Raw genomic sequence first — 23,759 nt, 5'->3', positions numbered from 1 at the left:
AGTAATAGAATGCGACACAACGCCATCCCAAGTTGTTCCTACATGTGCGGTTTGATGGTCCTGTATTCAAGATACGGTCCAGACTAGATTTACTGTTATGTGCAGGAGACCATGAAAGTAGGTCACAGTAACCTAATAATAGTATGCGACACAACGCCATTCCAAGTTGTTCCTACATGTGAGGTTTGATAGTCCTGTATGCACCTGTAAGCAAGATATGGCCTGGATAAAAAAAATGTTAACAGACGGCCATACATACATAAGATTTGACTCTGTGTTTTGGTACGAGGTCTATATGAGAGTACTAAAATGAAGATTTGATTGTGTGTTCTGATACGAATCTATTTGAGTGTACTAAGTCACACCTTGTCTGACTGCCTCTGCGTGCTGTGTCTCCAGACTCTGTTTCTGAGACTTGAGTTCTGTGTCTGTGTGAGTGTGGTATGCGTCTATTTGAGTGTACTAAGTCATACCTTGTCTGACTGTCTCTGTGTGCCGCGTCTCCAGACTCTGTTTCTGAGACTCGAGTTCCTCCTGGTGTCGCCGCCTCAGGTCATCAAGGTCCTTGTCCAACCTCTCCTTGTGCTGCTCAACCTCACCTGTTACAAGACAGTGCACAAAATAAACTAGTCCTAGCACAAAATAAACTAGTTGTAGCATAAAATAAACAAGTCGTAGCATAAAATAAACAAGTCTTAGCATAAAATAGTCATAGCATAAAATAAACAAGTCTTAACATAAAATAAACAAGTCATAGCATAAAATAAACAAATCACAGCATAAAATAAACAAGTCGTAGCATAAAATAAACAAGTCGTAGCATAAAATAAACAAACAAGTCGTAGCATAAAATAAACAAGTCATAACATAAAATAAACAAACAAGTCGTAGCATAAAATAAACAAGTCGTAGCATAAAATAAACAAACAAGTCATAGCATAAAATAAACAAGTCATAGCATAAAATAAACAAACAAGTCGTAGCATAAAATAAACAAGTCTTAGCATAAAATAAACAAGTTGTAGCATAAAATAAACAAGTCATAGCAAGTCGTAGAATAAAATAAATAAGACATACCAGCATGGTAATCTGTAAATTAATTTTTTTTAATCAGTATAAAGATCACTTGTGAATTTTTGTTTTATGTGGTAAAACATATTAAACAATGAGTAATAAAATTTAATAAAATTAGAAATGGTCATATCTGTTTTGTAAACAAATCTTAAAAGCAGTACATATACATCTTAAATGCTTGGTTGGAACACATCAGTTATTTGTGGTTCAGTAATTTTAATATTTGTGAGATTTGCTGACAGTTACTTGTAATCTTGTAAGTACAAGGGATGTGGTTTGATGGCTAGTAATATAGCACAGTAATAGTGTAATATATAGAGATTATTAAACAAGCTTGTGTGTCGTACTGATTTTACGAAACGAGTGTCAGGAGTTTTGTATTGCCCGAGCAATTACACGTGAGTGTAATAATTTCTTTATTATCCATATTATTATTGTTGTTTTCTTTATGAATACCAAGACCCAACTCAAAATGTTTCAGCCAAAACTAGGAGACGACGAAATGACGTCATATTTCAAATGCACAGTCTGAGCTAGGGCTGGAGAAGCAACTTCGTGTTATGACGTCGCTTTCCAAAATTACGTCATTACACTTATTATAACACATGTACTTCGTATGATTATTATTAACTCAGTTATGTTGAACCATATGGATAATAAAATTTCGTTATAACAATCAAACATACCAATGTGAGATTGGGCATCCACCAGTTCAGCTTCTAATGTCTTCAATTTCTCCAACAGCAAAGGACCCGAAAAGGCATCCAGCTGCAAAACAATAAAGAAGTCCAGCTGGTAAAGTCTTAAAGCAGAATTTGTCAATGAAGGACCGTAATAATATTTTAATCAGTGTTCTATGGCTGGCATATCTAAGGCTAGCAGAGCTGTCCTGTTTCAAGTTTTTACTTGTACAGTTAATTTATGGGGATGGCAAGCATGCAAACCAAGCACCCAAAAAGGGAGCAATAATGTTTGGGACCTTCTTCTTCATGGACCTTCCAAGGTGTTCAAACTTATGGAGATAGCCATGAGTAAAAAACAACACCATTTCTGCTAAATGAAAATAATATTCTATGAGGAAGCAGTAGGTTTCAGCTTTCATGTTCTACTCTTACGAGTTACCATTACCATTTATGCACTGTACTGAGAGAAGATACAGTGCAGTAACATTTGTCTTCTTCACAATGTAACAAATGATTAAATAAATGTTGTCATTTTCTTTGGGTGACATCTTCTATAGTCTATAATTAGTGCTTTGCATTCCCATCACTTGTTTCACATTAGGTATTTCACCACTATGCACAACATTTGCTTTCTATCACATTCAACTTGTTTTCACTTGTTATATACGATTTAAAAAACCAAAACATTATTTAACAATGCACTCAACACATTTTATCTATGGTTATATGGCATCAGACACATGGTTATATGGAATCAGACATGGTTGTATGACATCAGACATATGGTTGTACATAGCATCAGACATGGTTATATGGCATCAAACAAATGGTTGTATATGGCATCAGACATATGGTTGTATATGGCATCAGACATATGGTTGTATATGGCATCAGACATGGTTATATGGAACAACACGTATGGTTGTATAGCATCAGACATATGGTTATACATGGCATCAAGCATATGGTTGTATATGGCATCAGACATATGGTTGTACATGGCATCAGACATATGGTTGTACATGGCATCAGAAAGTGTATATAATAGATCCCTTGCTGCTAATGGAAAAATGTAGCAGCTTTTCTCTAAGACAATGAATTAAAAATTAACAAATGTTTGACATCCAATAGACAATAATTAATAAATCAAAGTGCTCTAATGGTGTCGTTAAACAAAACAAACTATAACTTTGAAAGCCCGTCACACTTACTTCTTCTGTGAGGTATCGGACAAGGCAGCTCATTGCATCAAAGGCTTGAGTATTTGACTTGAGTTGCATCTTGACGTAGTTGAGTTCTTTTGTCCGACTCTCGCATAGTGACTCCAGGCGAGATATTTCATTTGAACTGGGTTGCAGTGAGTTGGAGACAAGGTCCGGTTGGTGAGAGGACTTCAAATAGGTGCTCTTTGTGCTTCGAACAGCCCGGTTTCGATCTGAAGAATACAATAAGTTATTTCATTAGGACAATATAAGGCTACAAAGAATAGATATTCAGGTGATATCTTGTATGTGAAATCACTTGTTAAATGAAGTAAAACTAATTATTATGGAATATAAATGATATTTTGAAGGTGTTATAGTCTGACAACAGAACCATCAGCATAATGCAGCCATGAATCAGATGCTTCTTTATGAGTCGGTTCCTCTCTAGATCCCTTCCCACTTCATCTAGAGGACTGCCACTAACAAGACAAATCTGAATTACAAAGTCATATTTATGCACAAATCAAGAGTTCAATAGATATGTTCAGTAGAGATTGCAGCATAACATCCTGAGCATGCAACTCAGCTACTTGGGCTGTCTGAGCAGAAGCAACCATCTGTCACCACATGGATCACTATGGATATAATACATGTATAAGAGCGGCAACACGTCATTTATATGCATTTTCCATGGACACAACAACACCAAATGAAAGTGTTTGACATACCAGTAGTAGAGCATTGGTAATGTCTGCAGTACTGACAAAACTTCAGTAGACAAAAAATTTGTGTTTCAACAACAAACAAGACTACACACAACCAGTAATTGTGACATTACAGAATATGACAAAGGAAAAACTGTTTTATTTAATAACAACACATTTTTATATATGGTTATATCGTGTTGAACATGCCACTGCCACTATGACATGAACTATTATTTTATATTAGAAGCAAGGGGTCTTTTATATGTATCATCTCACTGACAAGATACTACATACCATGTTCATTACACTAGTTGTGGAGCCCAGGCTAGAACGATACTTAGCCCAATGGACCCACTGACAGGAATTGATCCTAGATCAATCATGTATCAGACAAGTGCTTGATCTCTGGACTACATCCCACCACCAGAATAGGACGAGTGCTTGATCTCTGGACTACATCCCACCACCAGAATAGGACGAGTGCTTGATCTCTGGACTACATCCCACCACCAGAATAGGATGAGTGCTTGATCTCTGGGCTACATCCCACCACCAGAATAGGATGAGTGCTTGATCTCTGGACTACATCCCACCACCAGAATAGGATGAGTGCTTGATCTCTGATCTATATCCCACCACCAGAATAGGATGAGTGCTTGATCTCTGGACTACATCCCACCACCAGAATAAGATTATAACACCTAACGAATCAAGCTCTGGTTAAAATTAATTAGCTGCTGCCTAGTACATGGAAAATGTGTGTTTTATTTTGATCTAGTTACATTCTACCTAATTTCTTTATTTATTTAGGGCATCAACAAACACTTTACTTATTTGACCGTGGTATAAAAATTATGTAGTGGAGAATGTACAAGGAGGTGTGGATTAATGAAGAATAATTAACGAGACCTGTAGGGGTGAGTTAATTAATTTACATGAATCCACATTTCCAAGTGCATTCTTCAACTTCATCCATTACCTGGTATTCATTAAAACAAATTAATATGACAACTAAATTAAGTTCAATTATATATTTTTTTTTTAATGAAAATATGGACTAAAATGGCAAAGAATATTTTATAAAACTAATAATAAAAAATGACAGGATCTTTTGGGATCTATCCTGAACAATTTGGCCAATAATTCCTACTAGTGATGGCAGGTATTAAGGGTGCACATGCTACACATATAATCTCTGATTTCCCATTTAGTTTCCAACAAGCTTACAGGTTTATGAGACTTAAATTACCAGTTTATTCAATGACACAGATGTTTAGTCTCTTTTCCTGAAGCATTGTACAAGTTCTGTCAGTATTATGTTTGAAATCCTGACCTAACACATTGGTTTATTAATCATCGGCTATTAGATGTCAGACATTTGTTAATTTTGATATATAGTCTTAGAGAGGAAACCCGCTACATTTTTCTGTTAGTAGCAAGGGATCATTTATATGCACCATCCCACAGCACATACCAAGGACTTTGAATTACCAGTCGTGGTGCACTGGCTGCAATGAGAAATAGCCCAATGGGCCCACCAGTGGGGATCAATTCCCGACCGACCATGCATCAGACAAGCACTTTACCACTGGGCTACATCCTGCCCCAAAAAGTTCAATTTGGATTGTTTTACACCTGTGATGTCACAGGTATGGATTAAATGTTGCTCTTATATTCTGTAAATAGTTCATTTTAAATAATTGTCTGCATGGATAAATAAATGTACAATGTTTTGACAAGAACAAAATAATTGTGAATTAAATGCCATGCCTACCACAAACATATTTGCCTTAATGCATGTTAAAATATAAATTTATTAAACTATTCATTTTATAAAAGAAATAATTTGTAATGTAAAATTAATGATTAATTTAATTAGAACAAGAATTACCATATACTTTTTGAACATTCATAGGTGCAACTGTAAACCAAGTTTCATTGCCCTATGTAAGAAACTGGTCTGAATGCAAAACTTTAACAAACAAGTTGGTGTCATCACCATTGTACCTATATCTTGCCTTTTTACTTTGTAAAGGCGAGACAAAAATTAAATACTTTAAAAATAATTGAATTTAATACATTAAAATGAACTCAACATTTCTAGTTGTTTGAACAAAATTATCTAAATAGTCAAAAACAATTAACATACAAGTAAACAACTGGACAAGTTAACATTACCCAATGTGTTAACACAAAATCAAATGTCTTTACTGAATTATAAACCAAGATATTTTCAGTACTTACAAAAATCACAACACATTTGCTCCATCTGTGTTGTGTAACCATACTTAATAGCAAGCCTAGCACTGACAGAACTGAGCCTCTTCAGGTGACACACACAAATCTCTCAATTAAGCAGGTACCGGCTACAGTCCCATACATAACCCACACTTTGATGTTTGCCTTAGAAATGATGTCCAAATAAAGCTGGTTTACATGTAACTTTACAAGTTACACTTCTAAATAAATCCTCATTAGTCTCGTTTGGTGGCCACTGACCACCATGTTTGCTCATCTTGCAGCCCACAAACAGAAGCTCTCATTCCTGTCATAAAACTCTACACATTGTTCACATATTTGAAGCACCACAATAGCAGCTTGAAGCTCTGTAGTACCGTATACCGTCACTTTACTTTGTGACGTACACGTGCAACTATTGACTTTTTCACTCATTTTGTTTAAAATATTCTTCTGTGTAAAGGTACTTGGTCCTTACACAACTTTGGGACAGTATTTCTGGTTGCGTGAAATTTATTTGTAAGTGCATAGTCACTTTAAAATTTGTCAGTAAAAAGTAAAGTTTTTTTTTTTTAACGACGCCGCTAGAGCACATTGATTTTTTATCTTATCATCGGCTATTGGACGTCAAACATATGGTCATTCTGACACTGTTTTTAGAGGAAACCCGCTGTCGCCACATAGGCTACTCTTTTTATGACAGGCAGCAAGGGATCTTTTATTTGCGCTTCCCACAGGCAGGATAGCACAAACCATGGCCTTTGTTGAACCAGTTATGGATCACTGGTCGGTGCAAGTGGTTTACACCTACCCATTGAGCCTTGCAGAGCACTCACTCAGGGTTTGGAGTCGGTATCTCGATTAAAAATCTTTAAAAAAAATTGTCAGACACACTGCAATCTCAAATTGTAATAATCTTATATGAAGGTAAGTAAATGTTCATGGCTATTTTATAATGAGCATTCTGAAAAGTACTGCTAATGCAAATACATGTTCCTTACCAGGCCTGACAAATTTTCACCATAGTACACACCACAAATATAATAATACAGCTACATACAAAAGTTTCAAGTAAATATCTTGAAGCATTGCAAAAAAAAAGGCAGTTCAGAAAACTAAGTGGAAAAGCAGTAAATGTGTCAAAAATGGTTAAAAACCCAAAGCTCAAATTGGAACTCTAAAATAAAGATGTGTGCAAAATTTCAACTGTTATATCTTGATGCACTGCAATAGTTGTAATATCTCCTAATACATGCATCTCATTACCCAAAACTCATAAATGGATAAATGTCCATGAAAGAAAGAAAGAAATGGTTTATTTAACGACACACTCAACACATTTTATTTACGGTTATATGGCATCAGATATATGGTTAAGGACCACACAGATATCGAGAGAGGAAACCTGCTGACGCCACGTCTCTTTTCGATTAGCAGCAACTGCACACCGAGTGTGCGCTTTACCACTGGGCTACATCCCGCCACGCCCCCTAAATTTCCATGAAACTCTAGCTTGATCTGTAACTCTACATAATAAAGCTATACAGAATTCCAGCTGAACATTCTGAGATGGACAGACGGAGACAAAACCTTTAGTCTCCTATGACAGGGAACTAATAAAGTTAGGGCATAGCATCACGTTGGTGTGGAGATGAAAACAACAAAGTGAACAACAGGTGGAAGCCATTGTTCAGCAGTATTGCTGAAGTTGTTGTTAGGACACCAGTGGTGTTACCAAACAATGCGGTACACAAGTCGTTTATGGCCCACCTTTCCAGATTCCAGTAATAAAAGACAGTGATGCCACACCAGTTAAACACACACACACTGCAATATACATCTGTTTACAAGTACTTTAATTGTTGTTATTACAGTGTGATCATGCATACTGCCTCTTGGTCCTTCATAGACCCAGCTTACACATTTATACCATCACCTTAAAGTACAGTCTTTGAGCATAATGTTAAATGAAAGAAACAAGTTTAACTTTCTTTAGTTTTAGATGTAGAATCAAAGAACACCATTCTGTTAATACCAAAAATGCTATGAAAAGTATTTCACAACCTATCTAAACTGCACAGGCCTACCCCAAACATGGTCATAGCATACATAATTACATTTCTACATCTGAATAACAGTCTACATTGTACACTGAAGTGATATATATATATATATTTTTTTTTTTTTTTTTTTTTTTTTTTATATAGATAGTAGGAAATGTTTTAGCCACCAAATGAAAAAAAACCCTGCAATGTAGAGGGCTGAAAATAAGTCACCAATTATGGATCACACCACTATTTTCACACAACTATTTGCAGTAAATCAGTGATATTGCTGATGAATTTAGTTCAGTTGAAAACGGTGCCCTTTTCTTTGATTTATTTTGTTGGAAATCAGAATTGATTTGACTGTTAGGTTATGCAATGTTGGAATGAGGTCTGGCTGTCATAATTATGGCTTAAAATGGTTTCTTACACATCTGTTGGTGAGAACATCATGGGTTGTTTACACACATATGTGTGTTAACATTTTCAAGACATATGACTGGCTGCTCCTAGGTGATGACCAGGTCACCAGTGCCATGCGTCCTATGAAAAACAACATGGTGGAAATCGATTACATTGTGACGTATAGTTAACCTGACAATCATGTGTCTGTGATGCATAAGTTAGCTACAAGTGCAATGGCTGTAAATAACTTTTAGTCGAAAAAGATGTTAAAATTTGCTTTAAAACCTGTTTTTGAGGATATGTAAGAAATAGAATATAATACATTCGTGTCCGTTAGATACCATTTATCTCACAACCCATTGTTTAAAAATGTATCAAACTTGCTTTCGCTCGTTAAGATACATTTTAAAACAACTCGTGAGACAGTGTTCGAGATTAACGGTATCCCGATATCCCGGGGATACCAGATTTTAATTTTGGATATCAGACTTCAAGAACCCAGTATCCCACCGGTATACCATGTAATACTAAATTCTCAGGTGGGATACCAGATTTTTAAATGTTAGTATCCAACTGGGATACTGCCCCAAAATTTTAATGTTGAACACTGTGAGATAAATGGTATCTAACGGCCACTCGTGTATTATTTCTCTGTTTATTCCTTCTTCTGGAACTGAAGACCATATCATGTACCGGGTAGTATGTTACATGGATACTAAGGTTTAATGAGAGCCGATTTCATTTTCATATCCCTCAAAGTAAAGTGTGGTTTATGTTAAACTCGCATGTGGTGAACTAGTTATTTACATTTTTACATTATTAATGAGGTAATATTCTTTTCTTCTAAGGTAGAAAGTTAAACATTGTTTTCCTGGTTTAATACTAATGTTTGTAAGCTCAGCTATGTGAAATCAACAGTGGTGTTGTAATATCTTCATGGTAGACTTCAAACCATGAAGTGACAAAATTAATCATATTACAGATGATTTAATGATGCACTCAACACATTTTATTTACGGTTATATGGCCTCAGACATATGGTTATGGACCATACAGATAGAGAGAAGAAACCCGCTGTCACCACTTCATAGGCTACTCTTTTTGATTAGCAACAAGGGATCTTTTATATACACCATTCCACAGACAGGATAGTACATACCATGGCATTTGTTACAACAGTTGTGGGGCACTGGCTAAAACGAGAAATAGCCCAATTGGGCCACTGATGGGGATTGATCCTAAACCGACCGTGCCTCAAGCATGCGCTTTACCACTGAGCTAGGTCCTACCCCTTACAAATGTATGAAGTGTTTTTATTTGACAAAGCTGTCACGTGATACACATCTTACATTGTTTACATCTGACACACTAAATACACCAATGTACAGAATGAAGAAATTCAAACCAGACACTCTTGTAATATAATAGCTACTGATTGTTATCAATACTATTCAACAGATTGGCGATTCTATGGGGTCTAATTGCACATCTATTTCCGGTAAATCCATTATCCATGTATCTGTACCACTAAAAGAGGACGAGTGCATGCATGGGTGGCTTCTTACAATCACACGGTCAACACACAACTATAGTTCACAGTTAAAAGTAGATTTCTGTTTTCACAAGGGTAACACAGACCTACAGTTCACATAGTTACAAACAGATTTCTGATTTCACAAAGTTAATACAGACCTAGAGTTCACATAGCTAAAAGTAGATTTCTGTTTTTACAAGGGTAATACAGACCTACAGTTCACATAGTTACAAGCAGATTTCTGATTTCACAAAGTTAATACAGACCTACAGTTCACATAGCTAAAAGTAGATTTCTAGTTTTACAAGGGTAATACAGACCTACAGTTCACATAGTTACAAGCAGATTTCTGATTTCACAAGGTTAATACAGACCTACAGTTCACATAGCTAAAAGTAGATTTCTGTTTTCACAAGGGTAATACAGACCTACAGTTCACATAGTTACAAGCAGATTTCTGATTTCACAAGGGTAATACAGACCTACAGTTCACATAGCTAAAAGTAGATTTCTGTTTTCACAAGGGTAATACAGACCTACAGTTCACATAGTTACAAGCAGATTTCTGATTTCACAAGGGTAATACAGACCTACAGTTCACATAGCTAAAAGTAGATTTCTGTTTTCACAAGGGTAATACAGACCTACAGTTCACATAGTTACAAGCAGATTTCTGATTTCACAAAGTTAATACAGACCTACAGTTTCCATGGTTAAAAGTAGATTTCTGATTTCACAAACTTAATACAGACCTACATTTCACATACATTTCTCTTTAAAACACTCAAATAGAAAGGTTGCCTGGTATTTCTGTTATATAAACAGTCCTACACATAATAAAACACATGAAACTGGTCCATACTTGGTTATACATTACAGGCAATCTTCAAATGGACTAGTTATCTAGTGGTACTCAATCGTGACTAGTTATCTAGCGGTAATAAATCTATACTAGTTATCAAGTGGTACTCTCTCTAGACTAAGTTATCTAGTACTCAATCTATACTAGTTATCTAGTGGTACTCAATCTAGTGGTACTTGATATAGACTAGTTATCTAGTGGTACTCAATCTAGACTAGTTATAAAGTGCCACTAAACCTAGACTAGTTATCTAGTGCTACTCAGTATAGACTAGTTATCTAGTGGTACTCGATCTAGACTAGGTACATAGTGGTACTCAATCTAGACTAGTTATTTAGTAGTACTTGATCTAGACTATTTATCTAGGACTACTCAATCTAGACTAGTTATCTAGCAGTACTTGATCTAGACTATTTATCTAGGACTACTCAATCTAGACTAGTTATCTAGCAGTACTTGATCTAGACTAGTTATCTAGGACTACTCAATCTAGACTAGTTATCTAGCAGTACTTGATCTAGACTAGTTATCTAGGACTACTCAATCTAGACTAGTTATCTAGTAGTACTTGATCTAGACTAGTTATTTAGTAGTACTTGATCTAGACTATTTATCCAGGACTACTCAATCTAGACTAGTTATCTAGTAGTACTTGATCTAGACTAGTTATCTAGGACTACTCAATCTAGACTAGTTATTTAGTAGTACTTGATCTAGACTAGTTATCCAGGACTACTCAATCTAGACTAGTTATCTAGTAGTACTTGATCTAGACTAGTTATCTAGGACTACTCAATCTAGACTAGTTATCTAGTAGTACTTGATCTAGACTAGTTATCTAGGACTACTCAATCTAGACTAGTTATCTAGCAGTACTTGATCTAGACTAGTTATCTAGGACTACTCAATCTAGACTAGTTATCTAGCAGTACTTGATCTAGACTAGTTATCTAGGACTACTCAATCTAGACTAGTTATCTAGCAGTACTTGATCTAGACCTGTAAGAAGTTGCTTGCACATCTAGTGATGAATGTACACTTGGCTCACCGGCAGTGTATCAAATATGCAGCTATTACAAGGATAGGGCTATGTGTTACTGCTACTATATAATTAATCATCTGACACTTTTTTTTTTTTTTACATACACACATGTATGTATGCACACACACACACACACACACACGCACACGCACACGCACACACACACCACACAAACATGCAAAAAACCATCCATTTCAGAACCTTTGTAACTTAATAAAGTTAAGCCACTATCCATGAGACCACAAAACAAATGGGTTTTCATTACAATTTGTGGTAAAATATCTGATGTTATCCACTATTGTTAAGGATAGTTTTTGGATTAGGATTAATTTTAGGGTTAGTTCCCTTCTTTATACATGTATCAATATAATGTGTGTGTGTGTGTGTGCGCGTGTTTGTGCGCATGCGTGTGTTTTGTGTGTGTGTAACAGGCAGAAATATTTGCCGGTTTGTTTTTGCGCTATATTTGATTAAAGTACAAGCACACTGTCCTAGACACACATCTCAACTACGTCAGACCAAAGGTTAATGGTTAATAAGCACCTAGGATCGATTCCCGTCGGTGGACCCATTTGGCTATTTCTCGTTCCAGCCAGTGCTCCACAACTGGTGTAACAAAAGCAGTGGTGTGTACTATCCTGTCTGTGAGATGGTGCATACAAAAGATCCCTTGCTGCTAATCGAAAAGAGTAGCCCATGAAGTGGCAACAGCGGGTTTCCTTTCTCAATATCTGTCGTCAATAACTATATATCTGATGCAGGGCTAGCTCTGTCACTCGCCAAATTCGCCAATTGCGAATTTCAGGAACAATTGGCAAATTTTATTTTGATTTGGCGAAAACATTTCATGTAATAATTGGTATTTTGCTGAAAAATAACAGTGGATTTTGCACATATAATTTGGCAAATAGTTTTGCTCACCCAGAGCTAGCCCTGTGATGCCATATAACTGTAAATAAAATGTGTTGAGTGCATCATTACCAGGTAAATAAAAAAATGTCCTAGCGAAACGTGAGCATAGTGGCTGAATATCTCTGTATATTAAAGCTCACCCACGGTTCAGCCAGTACAGGGATGCAAACCATGCGTCTACCAGGCTTAAAAGTGATGGTTTAACCAGTCAGTCCCTAAGAGTAGCAAATCTGTTTAGTCGTGTCAGACAATACAACAACAGGTACACAATGACATTGTAACTTCCTTTGTAAACAGAGTTTTACAAGTCCAAGAAAGTGCCATATGAAAGACACCAGTGTAAACATTGCATGTCAACGGTCAGCCAGCTGATATATTTTTGGTGACAATCTTTCTCACAAGCTACAGAATGTAAGTAAACACAGCTCTGTGATTTTTGTGTGTGACAAGGACCACAGATCTGGACACGGTCAACTGACTCGTTGAGTACTCAATGTTGGTCTAGTGTATAATAGCACACAATAGACACACCGGAGTTTCATGCCGGGTGATATATCATAGCTGACAGACACAGTACATGTACTACGTGTTTATACACACACAGGTATCGCCTTAACACCATACAGAAGACAACAGTTATGTATAGTTATTAGTACATCCACTGGAAGTTGGTTTCCAGTCAAATGAAAATACTGCTGCACTGGTGTAGGAAGCGGGGGATTTTTTCCTTTATATTTGCTTTATAATAGTGTAAAAGTGTGTAAATATAAAAGTGTGCCCCCCCTCCCCCCCACTTATTGGCACCTTCCTACACCACAGAGCAATTAAAAATCATTCAGATACCAGATTAACTGTGTTATAATTATTTCAGTATAATTACAAAGTTTACTGTATTTCAATTGAACACTTTTGCTAAAAACTTGATAAACCTTAGAAAATGATGTCTTTACATAAAACAGGTCATGGAAAGGACATAAAAAATAGAATTTTGTGTAGTTTTACCTAAATATGTACACCAGCCACAAACTTAGCATAAAATGGCTTTACTATGCTATATGATTTTATACAACTTGTGACTTGTTATACAATGATAAATTCACAAACAATGACAAACAATTCTTATACACTATGCTTACTGAGGAAAAATCTACACTTATCTATTGTTCTTTTGAATATGTCAAGACTGACAAAGCTAATTAGTGTTTGTTAGTACAGTAAAACCTGTCTTAACCGGACCCTGAACAAACCAGAATCTTGTCAAAAGTTTCATGGTCCTGAATTTTCTAAATTCTTTAATGTGACCCTCTAAACACCTGATCCTACTGGGGACCTAATATGCATCTGATTTAAACAGGTTTCACTATATTTATCAGCTATTAAAAATATATTTATTGAATTCTTAAAACATGATTTATTTATATTTGACACATGTTAAAAGTTAACATAATGAAAAAAAAACCCCTACAGATTCTTTTTTTTTTATACTTTCTACTTTCTGATTAACTGAAATAATACAAGAATGTTTCACATCCCGCCATGTGAATACAGGACATTTCTTAATAAGTGTACTGGGTACTTGGAAATGAAGTGAAGTAGTGAGTTAACAGTCACATGATGGATGATGATGATCATCACCTGGACATACAAGTGACCTAATGTCAATTAATACCAGTTGAACAGTCAGCAGTGCTCCTGACAAAACACGTCACTCAAACATCAATACAATCTCTATTATTGTTCAGTTTCATAACACTCATTCTTCTCATTCTCTCCCCCCTCTACCTCCACAAAAAAAAAAGACCAAAAAAAGACGGGAAATTGCATTTTAATGGCACACAGTTCAGTGACAGTAAATAGAAGAAAGCATGCAAATATTTGAAACATATTCCAATATTAAAACACCAAAAGTGCGCCTTGTCAATAACAAAAGAGTGTGAAATATTTACTCCGAGAAATAAGCTTTTTAGGTCATAACACTGCATATTTGGCGAACACCCATAACATGAGACATGACAACATTTAAATACATCTGCTTAAATGTAGCCATACAGACATTTTAAAATGTATTAGCTAGGAATTACAGGCTCTATAAAAGATCCCTTGCTGCTAATGAAAAAATGTAGTGAATGTTTTCTGAAGACTACGTGGCAGAATTACCAAATGTTTGACATCCAACAGTCGATGATTAATTAATCAAGGTATCATTAAAGAAATACCTGGATTAATTATTACATTTCATATTCATTTCAAATTATTTTCATGCTTATATCCAATTAAGGTTCAAGCATGCTGTCCTGGGCACACACATACCTCAGCTATCTGGGCTGTCTGTCCAGAACAGTGGATTAGTTGTTAATCGTTAGTGAGAGAGACTAGGGTGTAGTGGTCTTAAACCTAAGCATCGAGTCATTAAAACTCACTCTGGGTGGGAGCCGGTACAAGGATGCGAACCCTGTATCTACCAGCCTTATGTCCGATGGCTTAACCACGACACCACCGAGGCTGGTTAATTATTACAAACTTCTGTTTTTTATACAGGTGTTAACTGCTGGACATTTGTAGTTAAGTCAACTACGACATCTCCATACTGTGAGCAGGTACAGTGAACCATCTCAATAACACGAGACCCACCTGTATTAATAATCAATTTAGTGTCACCTGTCACAGAGTGCATTAATGTCATATTTAAACACTACACACATTGCCGTTGCTATTGACTTGGCCAGGTATGGTGATAAACAGTGCATTCTGAATTGAGGCACAACACTGTAACAAGAAGCCTGTAGCGTTACATTTGAACAGTTTGATTTTTAAATATCTCTCAAACTATAGAAAATGACGCCATCTAAATTTAGTCCATTTTTTTAATTTATTAATAACAACTTGATTTCTAAAAACTAAATGCCAGCAAAATAAACTAGTGATTTTTTATTTGTAGTATTACAAAATAAAAGCTATAGTTTTAAAATAAATCACTGCTGATCTCCTTATTTCTATTCAAGAAGCTTAATTCTTTTCAAACTGAGCATAATATTTCTTTACACTTAGCTGAATTTTTTTCTTCTTCAAATACTGGATGTAGTTAAAATGCAATGTTCTTCAAAATTATCAATACTTAATGTCGAAACCTCTGACTTTATGCAATTACATTGATCATTATAAATATGACCCTGAATACAAACAGACTTAAATGATATAAAAATATCTACTAGTAATGTATCTGCTTTAACAGAATGTATCTCATTTGATAACTTGTCCTGATGGTTAAATAGTAAATGTGGATGTTTGATTTATTCACAGAACTTCCATTTGCATAACTGTCATTTGTAAATTAAACAGTGCACACTGAGTATAGATGGAAGATAAAGTTTAGTAATGAATGAATGCATGTATTTTAGATGACATTGGGTTTATTACTGAATAAATGTGTGTAGATTTGATGACATTTGGTTTATTACTCAATGAATGCATGTAGATTGGATGACATTTGGTTTATTACTGAAAGAATGCATGTAAATTAAATGACATTTGGTTTATTACTGACTGAATGAATGTGTGTAGATTTGATGCCATTTGTTTTATTACTGAATGAATGAATGTGTGTAGATTAGATGACATTTGGTTTATTACTAAATGAATTAATGAATGCATGTAGATAAGATAACATTGTTTTATTACTGAATGAATGCGTGTAGATTTGGTAACATTTGGTTTATTACTGAATGAATGCATGTAGATTTGCCGATGTTTGGTTGTGTGTAGCAGGTGACCTCACTGAGCCTACTCACCCCCTTCCACCACGGTGTACTCCTGTCTTTCACTCGGAGGAGGTAACGCTGCAAACCGGGTGTTTCGAAAAAGAAAATCCATAAACGGAAACACCAATCTGGTCTGCTGCATGCTCTTGAAGAAGTCCCCCATGGCGGATGACAGGACCAAGATCCGAGCAATAAAGTAAACAGGTGGCCAGGTAAACACAACCAACACGTGAGCAACAGGCTGGGGAGCTAACCGACACAACTACAAGCAACTCAACGGCCAGTCGTTATTCAACTACCCCTTCTGTCCCCACCTCCCAACCAGCACAAACCCAACAATGCAAGTGGAACGCTTCTTTCAATGAGAGATCACCATGAACTGTGAGCCACCAACCCAGGCCCAATCTGTCAGGCTGAAAAAAGGAAGTCAGTGTAACGAACATAAATAGTGTCATTCAAAAAGAGGTATTTTGTGGAAAGCAATAAAAGATAAATAATACATGTAGTATTAAATAATGTTATTAAATTTCATTCATAAGAAATGTGTTTTGTCAAACTTTGTGAAGACTGAATAGTGCCATTACATGAGAATACAGTCACCAGAAAGACCTGAGTTGGTCTATATTAAATTATCTATGAAAGAAGTCTGGAAATGTTTAGAAATAACAACAGCTATCAGGTGCATTTTATAGTTATACCCAGGGGCGTGCGCAGGAACTTTTGCAGGGGGGGGGGGGGGGTCGAGGTGTCTGGCGAATTGACCCCTTCTAGGGCTATTCTGAGGTGTTTTCTGCTGGCTAGCCAAGCTGCTTTCTGACGACATTTTTTTGGAAAGAAATTACATTAAAAATCGGGATATGAAAGGTTTTTTCGCCTTGAGCAGGGGGGGGGGGGGGGGGGGGGGTGGGGGTTTCGACCCCCAAAACCACCACCCCTTCATGATTTTGTTTTATTAACAGTTAATGAACTGGCAAATATTTGAAAACCAATTAATTTTATTTTAAAAAATAACTGAATGCTTTGAAATGTTTTTAAGTCAATGTGTAAATTCATGGCACCTGCCAAGGTTGAAGTGCAGAACTAGACCAACGACTGTGAATCCAGGCAAATATTTAAACAGTTTGGTGTTGACAGTGTTCAATCAAGTCCTATCAATACACAGGTCTCAGTCGGGATCATCCACAACTACACACGCCACTGTGAAAAAGATATAAATAAATCTGAATAAAACTTATAAATTAATTTAAAGTCTGAATCTTGAAACAGTACATCTTTGTAATTATAATCTCTGAAAGTCTCTTTAAATTATCTCACTTATTTCCGGAGCTGTTACACACAAAAACTTCAAGTGTTTTCCATTTACTCAAGTAAATAAAGATCTGAGATTACAAAATTCAGTGGCCAGTGAAAGCTGGGAATCTTTCCCACATATCTACTGAGACAGGAGATTTGTCTTAAACAGGTAGTGTGAGAAACTGTATGTGTTAAGGTGGTGATTGGGGTTTCAGCAAACAGACTGACTCTAAAATAAGAGATAATTACTTTAGTGGCTAGCTGATGTTCAGACTTGAAAACCATCCCAGACCTGGAATGTCACAAGTCCAAGGTAGAAAAAACTTATCTTTAGAATGACAAAAATACACTTACATGTGTGTGTATTGTTACATGGATCACATTTGCTATTACAAATATATACAAGTAGAACACATTTACCAGTTAGGTCTATTGTAACTATTGTAACTATTCAGGCTGGATAGGCTGCATGATAGTGTTAAGTGGTGTTTGTGCTACAACACATCACAATACATTTATTACATTGTGCTGTAGACTGTCACACAAGTAGAGATTGTGGCACATTTGTAAATATTATTTGGTCCTAGTTCAATGGACAAGTGATTATTTTACATCTGTTCTTCATGTTTGTAGAAATTATTGCAGTCAGTTTGCACAAAAAGGGAACTGATGAACAATAACCACACAGAAATTAATTAAGCAATTAATTTAGTTCTGACCATGTGGTTTATAGTTCAGAAGTAATAGTGAACTTTTTGTGAATATAAAACACTGAAATTAGTGTTGTATATGCAGATGATATTGAAAGAGATTGACAGCAAGAGACATTGTCATTATACATCAATATTTAACGTGTTCTAGGAAAAAATAATGAAGTGTAAATATACACAGAAATGTTTATAGGATAACTAACAAGGTATAAGGAATTACAAATTATCTGTCCTAAGTGAATGAATGTTGTAAACCTCAGCCTATGGTGAGGGTTTTACAACAGTTATTCGAGGGACAAATAATTTGTAACTCCTCGTAGCAAGTTGGTTATTCTCTTTAATACCCATTGTCATTTTAAAATGTTTTTTAATATAAAAATTCCTCTGCAGTCTACAACAAAGCCATCAGCCATTACGTCATATACCCTTATGCGCAGTACATGACATAATGTGAGTGACGTCATGGCATAACAGTGACCTTTTTACAGCCAAATGTTTACAATACAAAATAATACGACTGTGGTTGCATCAGAACAATTATTTTTCTATGCTATTAAAGCCCTTGCTTTATCTTATCTAATGAGCAAAAGCAAGTTTGATAGTTTTTAAACAACGAGTTGTGGGATATATGGTATCTAACGGACACAAATGTTATATTCCATTTTTAACGTATCCTCAAAATCCAGGTTTTAAGCAAATTTTAACATCTTTTTCGACTAATCGTTATTCACAGCCGTTACACTTGTAGCTAACTTATGTGTCACAGACACATGATTGTCAGGTTAACTATAAGTCACAGTGTATTCTATTTCCACTGTGCTGTTTTTCATTGGATGCATGGTACTGGTGACCTGGTCATCACCTAGGAGCAGCCAGTCGTATGTCTTAAAATTGATAACACACACATGTGTGTTAACAACCCATGTGTTATCAAAAATAACACATGGTGTGTGAGAAATGAAAACACACCATTTTATGTTTATGAAACAAACGAGTAAAACATTCCTCTACATGTTTGTAGATCATATATCGTATGTGTAATCAGACTCATGAATGGAAACATTATATAAATGAAAGTGAAGTTCCGGCCATGGCAAACAACCAACTGTTTTTTTAAGCCAGCCAATCAGTGGCTGTATTAGCAATCTCCACACTGTGCATTTATCGAAAAAATATTACCAAGAGTATTTGAGCCCAAATGGGCAATAAATGGAAATTAACTATGGAGCTGGAATCATACAAAATTGCTCCTCAGTGGTAATTTATCGATTCCATCTCGACATGGACAATTACTTCTAAGCACCTTTTTGGCTCCATTACAATTTAATTTAGATGGCGCTTGATTAATTTCCATGTGTATATAAATGAAATACACTCATATATAACACGCTATTACCTTTTAAACCCATACTAACTCTCTTAACATTTTTGTTTTGTTTACAATGAATTGGAAGCAAGAGGTCATGTTCTGATTACTGGTAGCATATAGGCTATATGTATGTTTTGCCACCTTTCCACTTTATAAAACCTATCTGGCCAGGAACAATTAGATGTGACAGGATCAGTATTCAATGTCAATAGGAATGCTGATGGAAATTAAGTCTATTAAGCATCAAAGAATGTTTGTCTTTCAACTTGGTCACCTAGTGAGGAAATGATTTCAAGTCTGCAGGACTCACCGACAGCTGGTGTACCAGAAATCACAGTGCATCTCCCCTGGAACCCACATGGAAGGAAGCTCATTTCATTAACCTGTGGGATGGGTCAGAACCTGGAATTTATTGACTTGTAAGTGGTTTGCTTTGAATGTCTGTTATCTGTGCATGTTCAAAATTCTTCAATCAGTAAAAACACATGTTCTCCATTTGTCTGTCAATGTGTCAGTGTGTGACTGAAACAACACATTCCTGCTAAGTGAAGATGAAGTTCTTCAACAGACTTCATCACAGAGATGGCACCAGCAATTGTTTTACATTAATGGACTATTAGTTACATATTTCAATATGGCGTATCGTGCTAGCCTGTCCCTCATGTGTGTCTCTGTGTATGTGTGCACGTGTATTTGTGTGTGCATGTGTGTGTGTGTGTGCATGTGTGCGTGCGTGCGTGCGTGTCTGAGTGTGTGTGCGCATGCGTGTCTGAGTGTGTGTGTGCACGCGTGTATGTGTACACACGTGTATGTGTGTGTGTGTGCATGTGTGTGTGTGTGTGCATGTGTGTGTGTGTGTGCATGCGTGTGTGAGTGTCTGTGTGACTGTGCATGTGTGACTGTGTTTGTGGTTGTGTGTAAGTATGTATGCATGTACAAATGCCACATGTAAACATGATGTGTATCATAATACAGTGCAGTGGAACACATCATCATGATCTCGTTTGACTGCTGACCTATGTTGTTAATCTCAACGTACCAGTCATATGTCGGAAATGGAGGAAAGTAAAATGCAACCATTGAGTTGGCTAACTCTGTCCTTAATGGTTAATAGTTTGATCCTTATATGAGCTGTCTTCATTCCAGTAAGTTTTCCGTAAAAAACCCATGGTATATGTTCTCTCCTGTCTGTGGGAAACCTCATATAAAAGATAACTTGCTGCTAAAGAGGACAGCCTGTTGCATGGTATTTTCTCACCCTCAAATCTAAATATCACAATTACCATTAAACACCTAATTATAGTAGTTAAACAAACATTCCTTTTCCTTCCTGCTTCAAATCAATGCTCTCAGTTAACAGAAACTTGCTGGGTGCTATTTATATTACTGTGGTGTTTTATTGTTATTAACATTTTTGTCGGACTACTTTTATGAAACAGATCAACATTAAAAAAATATGTCTGTGAGATAAATATAATAAACAGACTGTGTTCGAAACTGTAGGAAATGAAAATGAAAAATAAATAATTGAACAAAACATTTTTTTTTTTTTACAGACTAAGTTGCCAAAAACAACATGTTCCAAGTTTTTTTGTGTACAGCATTTGGTACAGCATTGTCTTATCAGTATAGTCAGACAGAAAGAACTAATTCTGTTATTACTAGTAACTCACACCACACTTCATTCAGCTCAGATCCATTTACTCATTACATGTTCCAGGTTTTTTGTGTAAAATTGCTGGTTAATGTGATACAACATTGTCTTATCAGGACAGTCAAACTTTAAGAACTGATTCTGCTATTACTAGTAACTCACACCACACTACATTCAGCTCAGATCCATTTACTCATGGTCCATTACATTTATCTATGTTGATGAAATGGACAGGTGTGTGAAATTGCTAAACAAACCATGAACACTCACTGATAAAAAAAAAAAAAAAAAAAAAAAAAAGAGAGAAAAAAACACTTTTCAGAATGGAAGAAATGTGTCCACCTGGAAAATATCTCTGTTAGCAGGTGTTATCATAATCTGATTAGTAGCTAGTGATTGTTGTTTTATTCTGTTTCAGTCAATCACATGGTGGTCAGGCATGAGAGGAGAGAGCAAATGAAAACTGGGAGGGGGGAGGGTATGACTGACAGGTTGATTGATTGATAATATTTAACATGCTTATATGCCACTAAGGCTTCAAGCATGTCTATCCCGGGGCCAAACTCTGGATAGCTGGGGGTCTGCTCCGGGACAGAAAGTTACTGGGACAATTTTGAAATTATGCCAAAAGATAATTAAAAAACAAATAAACAAAAGGGGGGCATTTATACTTAAAATTTTAATGGTGCAATCTAAAGGTATTTATAATATAAAAATAATACAGAGACAGCCACAAAATTTTGTCACCAATTTTATATGGGCAGCCAAATTTAAAAGAACATTAAGCCCTGTGTGTTGGGGGAAAAGGGGGGAAAGGCTGGATTAGACATGAGCCACAGGAAGTTGCTATTTAATAATTAAGATTATTAGAATTTTATTATTATTTATTTATTAGGAGAGAAAGATAGAGAGCACATCCATCCTATCGGGAACTTCAGTGTGGCCGAACCATGGGGAGGCCCCGGAGGGGGGGGAGGTAGTCCCCTGGACAACCCTAGCTCACCCTACGGCCTAAACCGCTTACGCCCTATGGCCTAACCTATTTCCGGTGGAGTACCCCCATCCATCCAGCACCCCCACCCCCAGTCAGCCCAACCGTTGTGCCCTCCATTCCAGATGTCTCTCAGATATGTCTCTAGGCGAGAGACCGAAATAACCGCCTAGCTGTAGTTGGGTCACTAGGAGAGTGACCATTATTAGATGTAGGCTGAGGAAAGGAGTTGTAATGCGTCTGGCAAATCTGGCAGAGCGAAACATATTCTGGTGATCCGGGAAGTCCAGAGGCACCTCTTCAACAATTAGAAGCTGCCATTACTCACCTACCACCATATTGGAATGACAGGTTGAACATGGTTAAAACAGTCCTTGGTAGTGAGTTTTCATTAATTCTAAGGAACAAGAGCATTCTCCAAAATAAATTCCTGACATGCACTTTCCTGGAATGGCCTGAACTTAATGCTTGGTCAACACCTTGGTTGGAATGGCCAGAACCTAATGCTTGGTAAACACCTTGGTTGGAATGGCCTGAACCTAATGCCTGATCAACACTTTTGTTGGAATGGCCTAAACATAATGCTTGGTCAACACCTTGGTTGGAATGGCCTGAACATAATGCTTGGTCAACATCTTGTCTGGAATGGCCTGAACATAATGCTTGGTCAACACCTTGGTTGGAATGGCCTGAACATAACGCTTGGTCAACACCTTGATTGGAATGGCCTGAACATAATGCCTGGTCAACACTTTGGTTGGAATGACCTAAACATAATGCTTAGTCAACACTTTGGTTGGAATGGCCTGAACTATTAGTACCAACATTTACCCAAATCTGTTAGTAATTTTTAAGAATTTTACTTGTGTAAACTGTTTACACTTATGCAAATAAGGTCAGAATATTCAGACCAACACATGCCATTTGTTTTGTTTGTTTTTCTAAAGCCTGTGCAGGCTGCACATCAAACACTACAACAGCAAAGTGTGGGGTTACTTTCATTCTATACCCATATGTGCTGTGTTGCAGTAATGCAGAAATATTTCACTTGACAACCTACGAAAGACCTTTGTAAGTGCCACGATTAACAATACACAGGAATTCACTGCTGATGCCTACAGCACATCAGACATACATGAACGTGACAGCAGTTCAAGAAACTGCTAATGGATGTTTAACCTAATCTGACTGAATAATAATTTGATACACAATGTGACATATAAAACACATACACAAGTATGTAACTCCTCGCATACACAAGTATGTAACTCGTCACA

The 23,759-nt window shown here is 36.3% G+C and overlaps 1 protein-coding gene across 1 annotated transcript in view; it reads right to left on the bottom strand.

Moving 5' to 3' along the window:
• The window catches only part of LOC121374428, an 86,424-nt gene that overhangs the window by 20,140 nt on the left and 42,525 nt on the right, over nt 1–23,759 (bottom strand). Inside the window, exons 9-11 of the mRNA XM_041501530.1 lie at nt 2,969–3,192; nt 1,761–1,842; nt 474–599 (exon numbers count right to left, since the gene is read on the bottom strand). Of these exons, the coding sequence (XP_041357464.1) occupies nt 474–599; nt 1,761–1,842; nt 2,969–3,192 (432 nt within the window). The remainder of the gene's footprint in view (nt 1–473; nt 600–1,760; nt 1,843–2,968; nt 3,193–23,759) is intronic.

The sequence above is a fragment of the Gigantopelta aegis genome, chromosome 6 (genome assembly GCF_016097555.1).
Source record: "Gigantopelta aegis isolate Gae_Host chromosome 6, Gae_host_genome, whole genome shotgun sequence".
Classification (NCBI taxonomy): Eukaryota; Metazoa; Mollusca; class Gastropoda; order Neomphalida; family Peltospiridae; genus Gigantopelta; species Gigantopelta aegis.
This window is presented reverse-complemented; position numbering and strand designations above follow the sequence as displayed.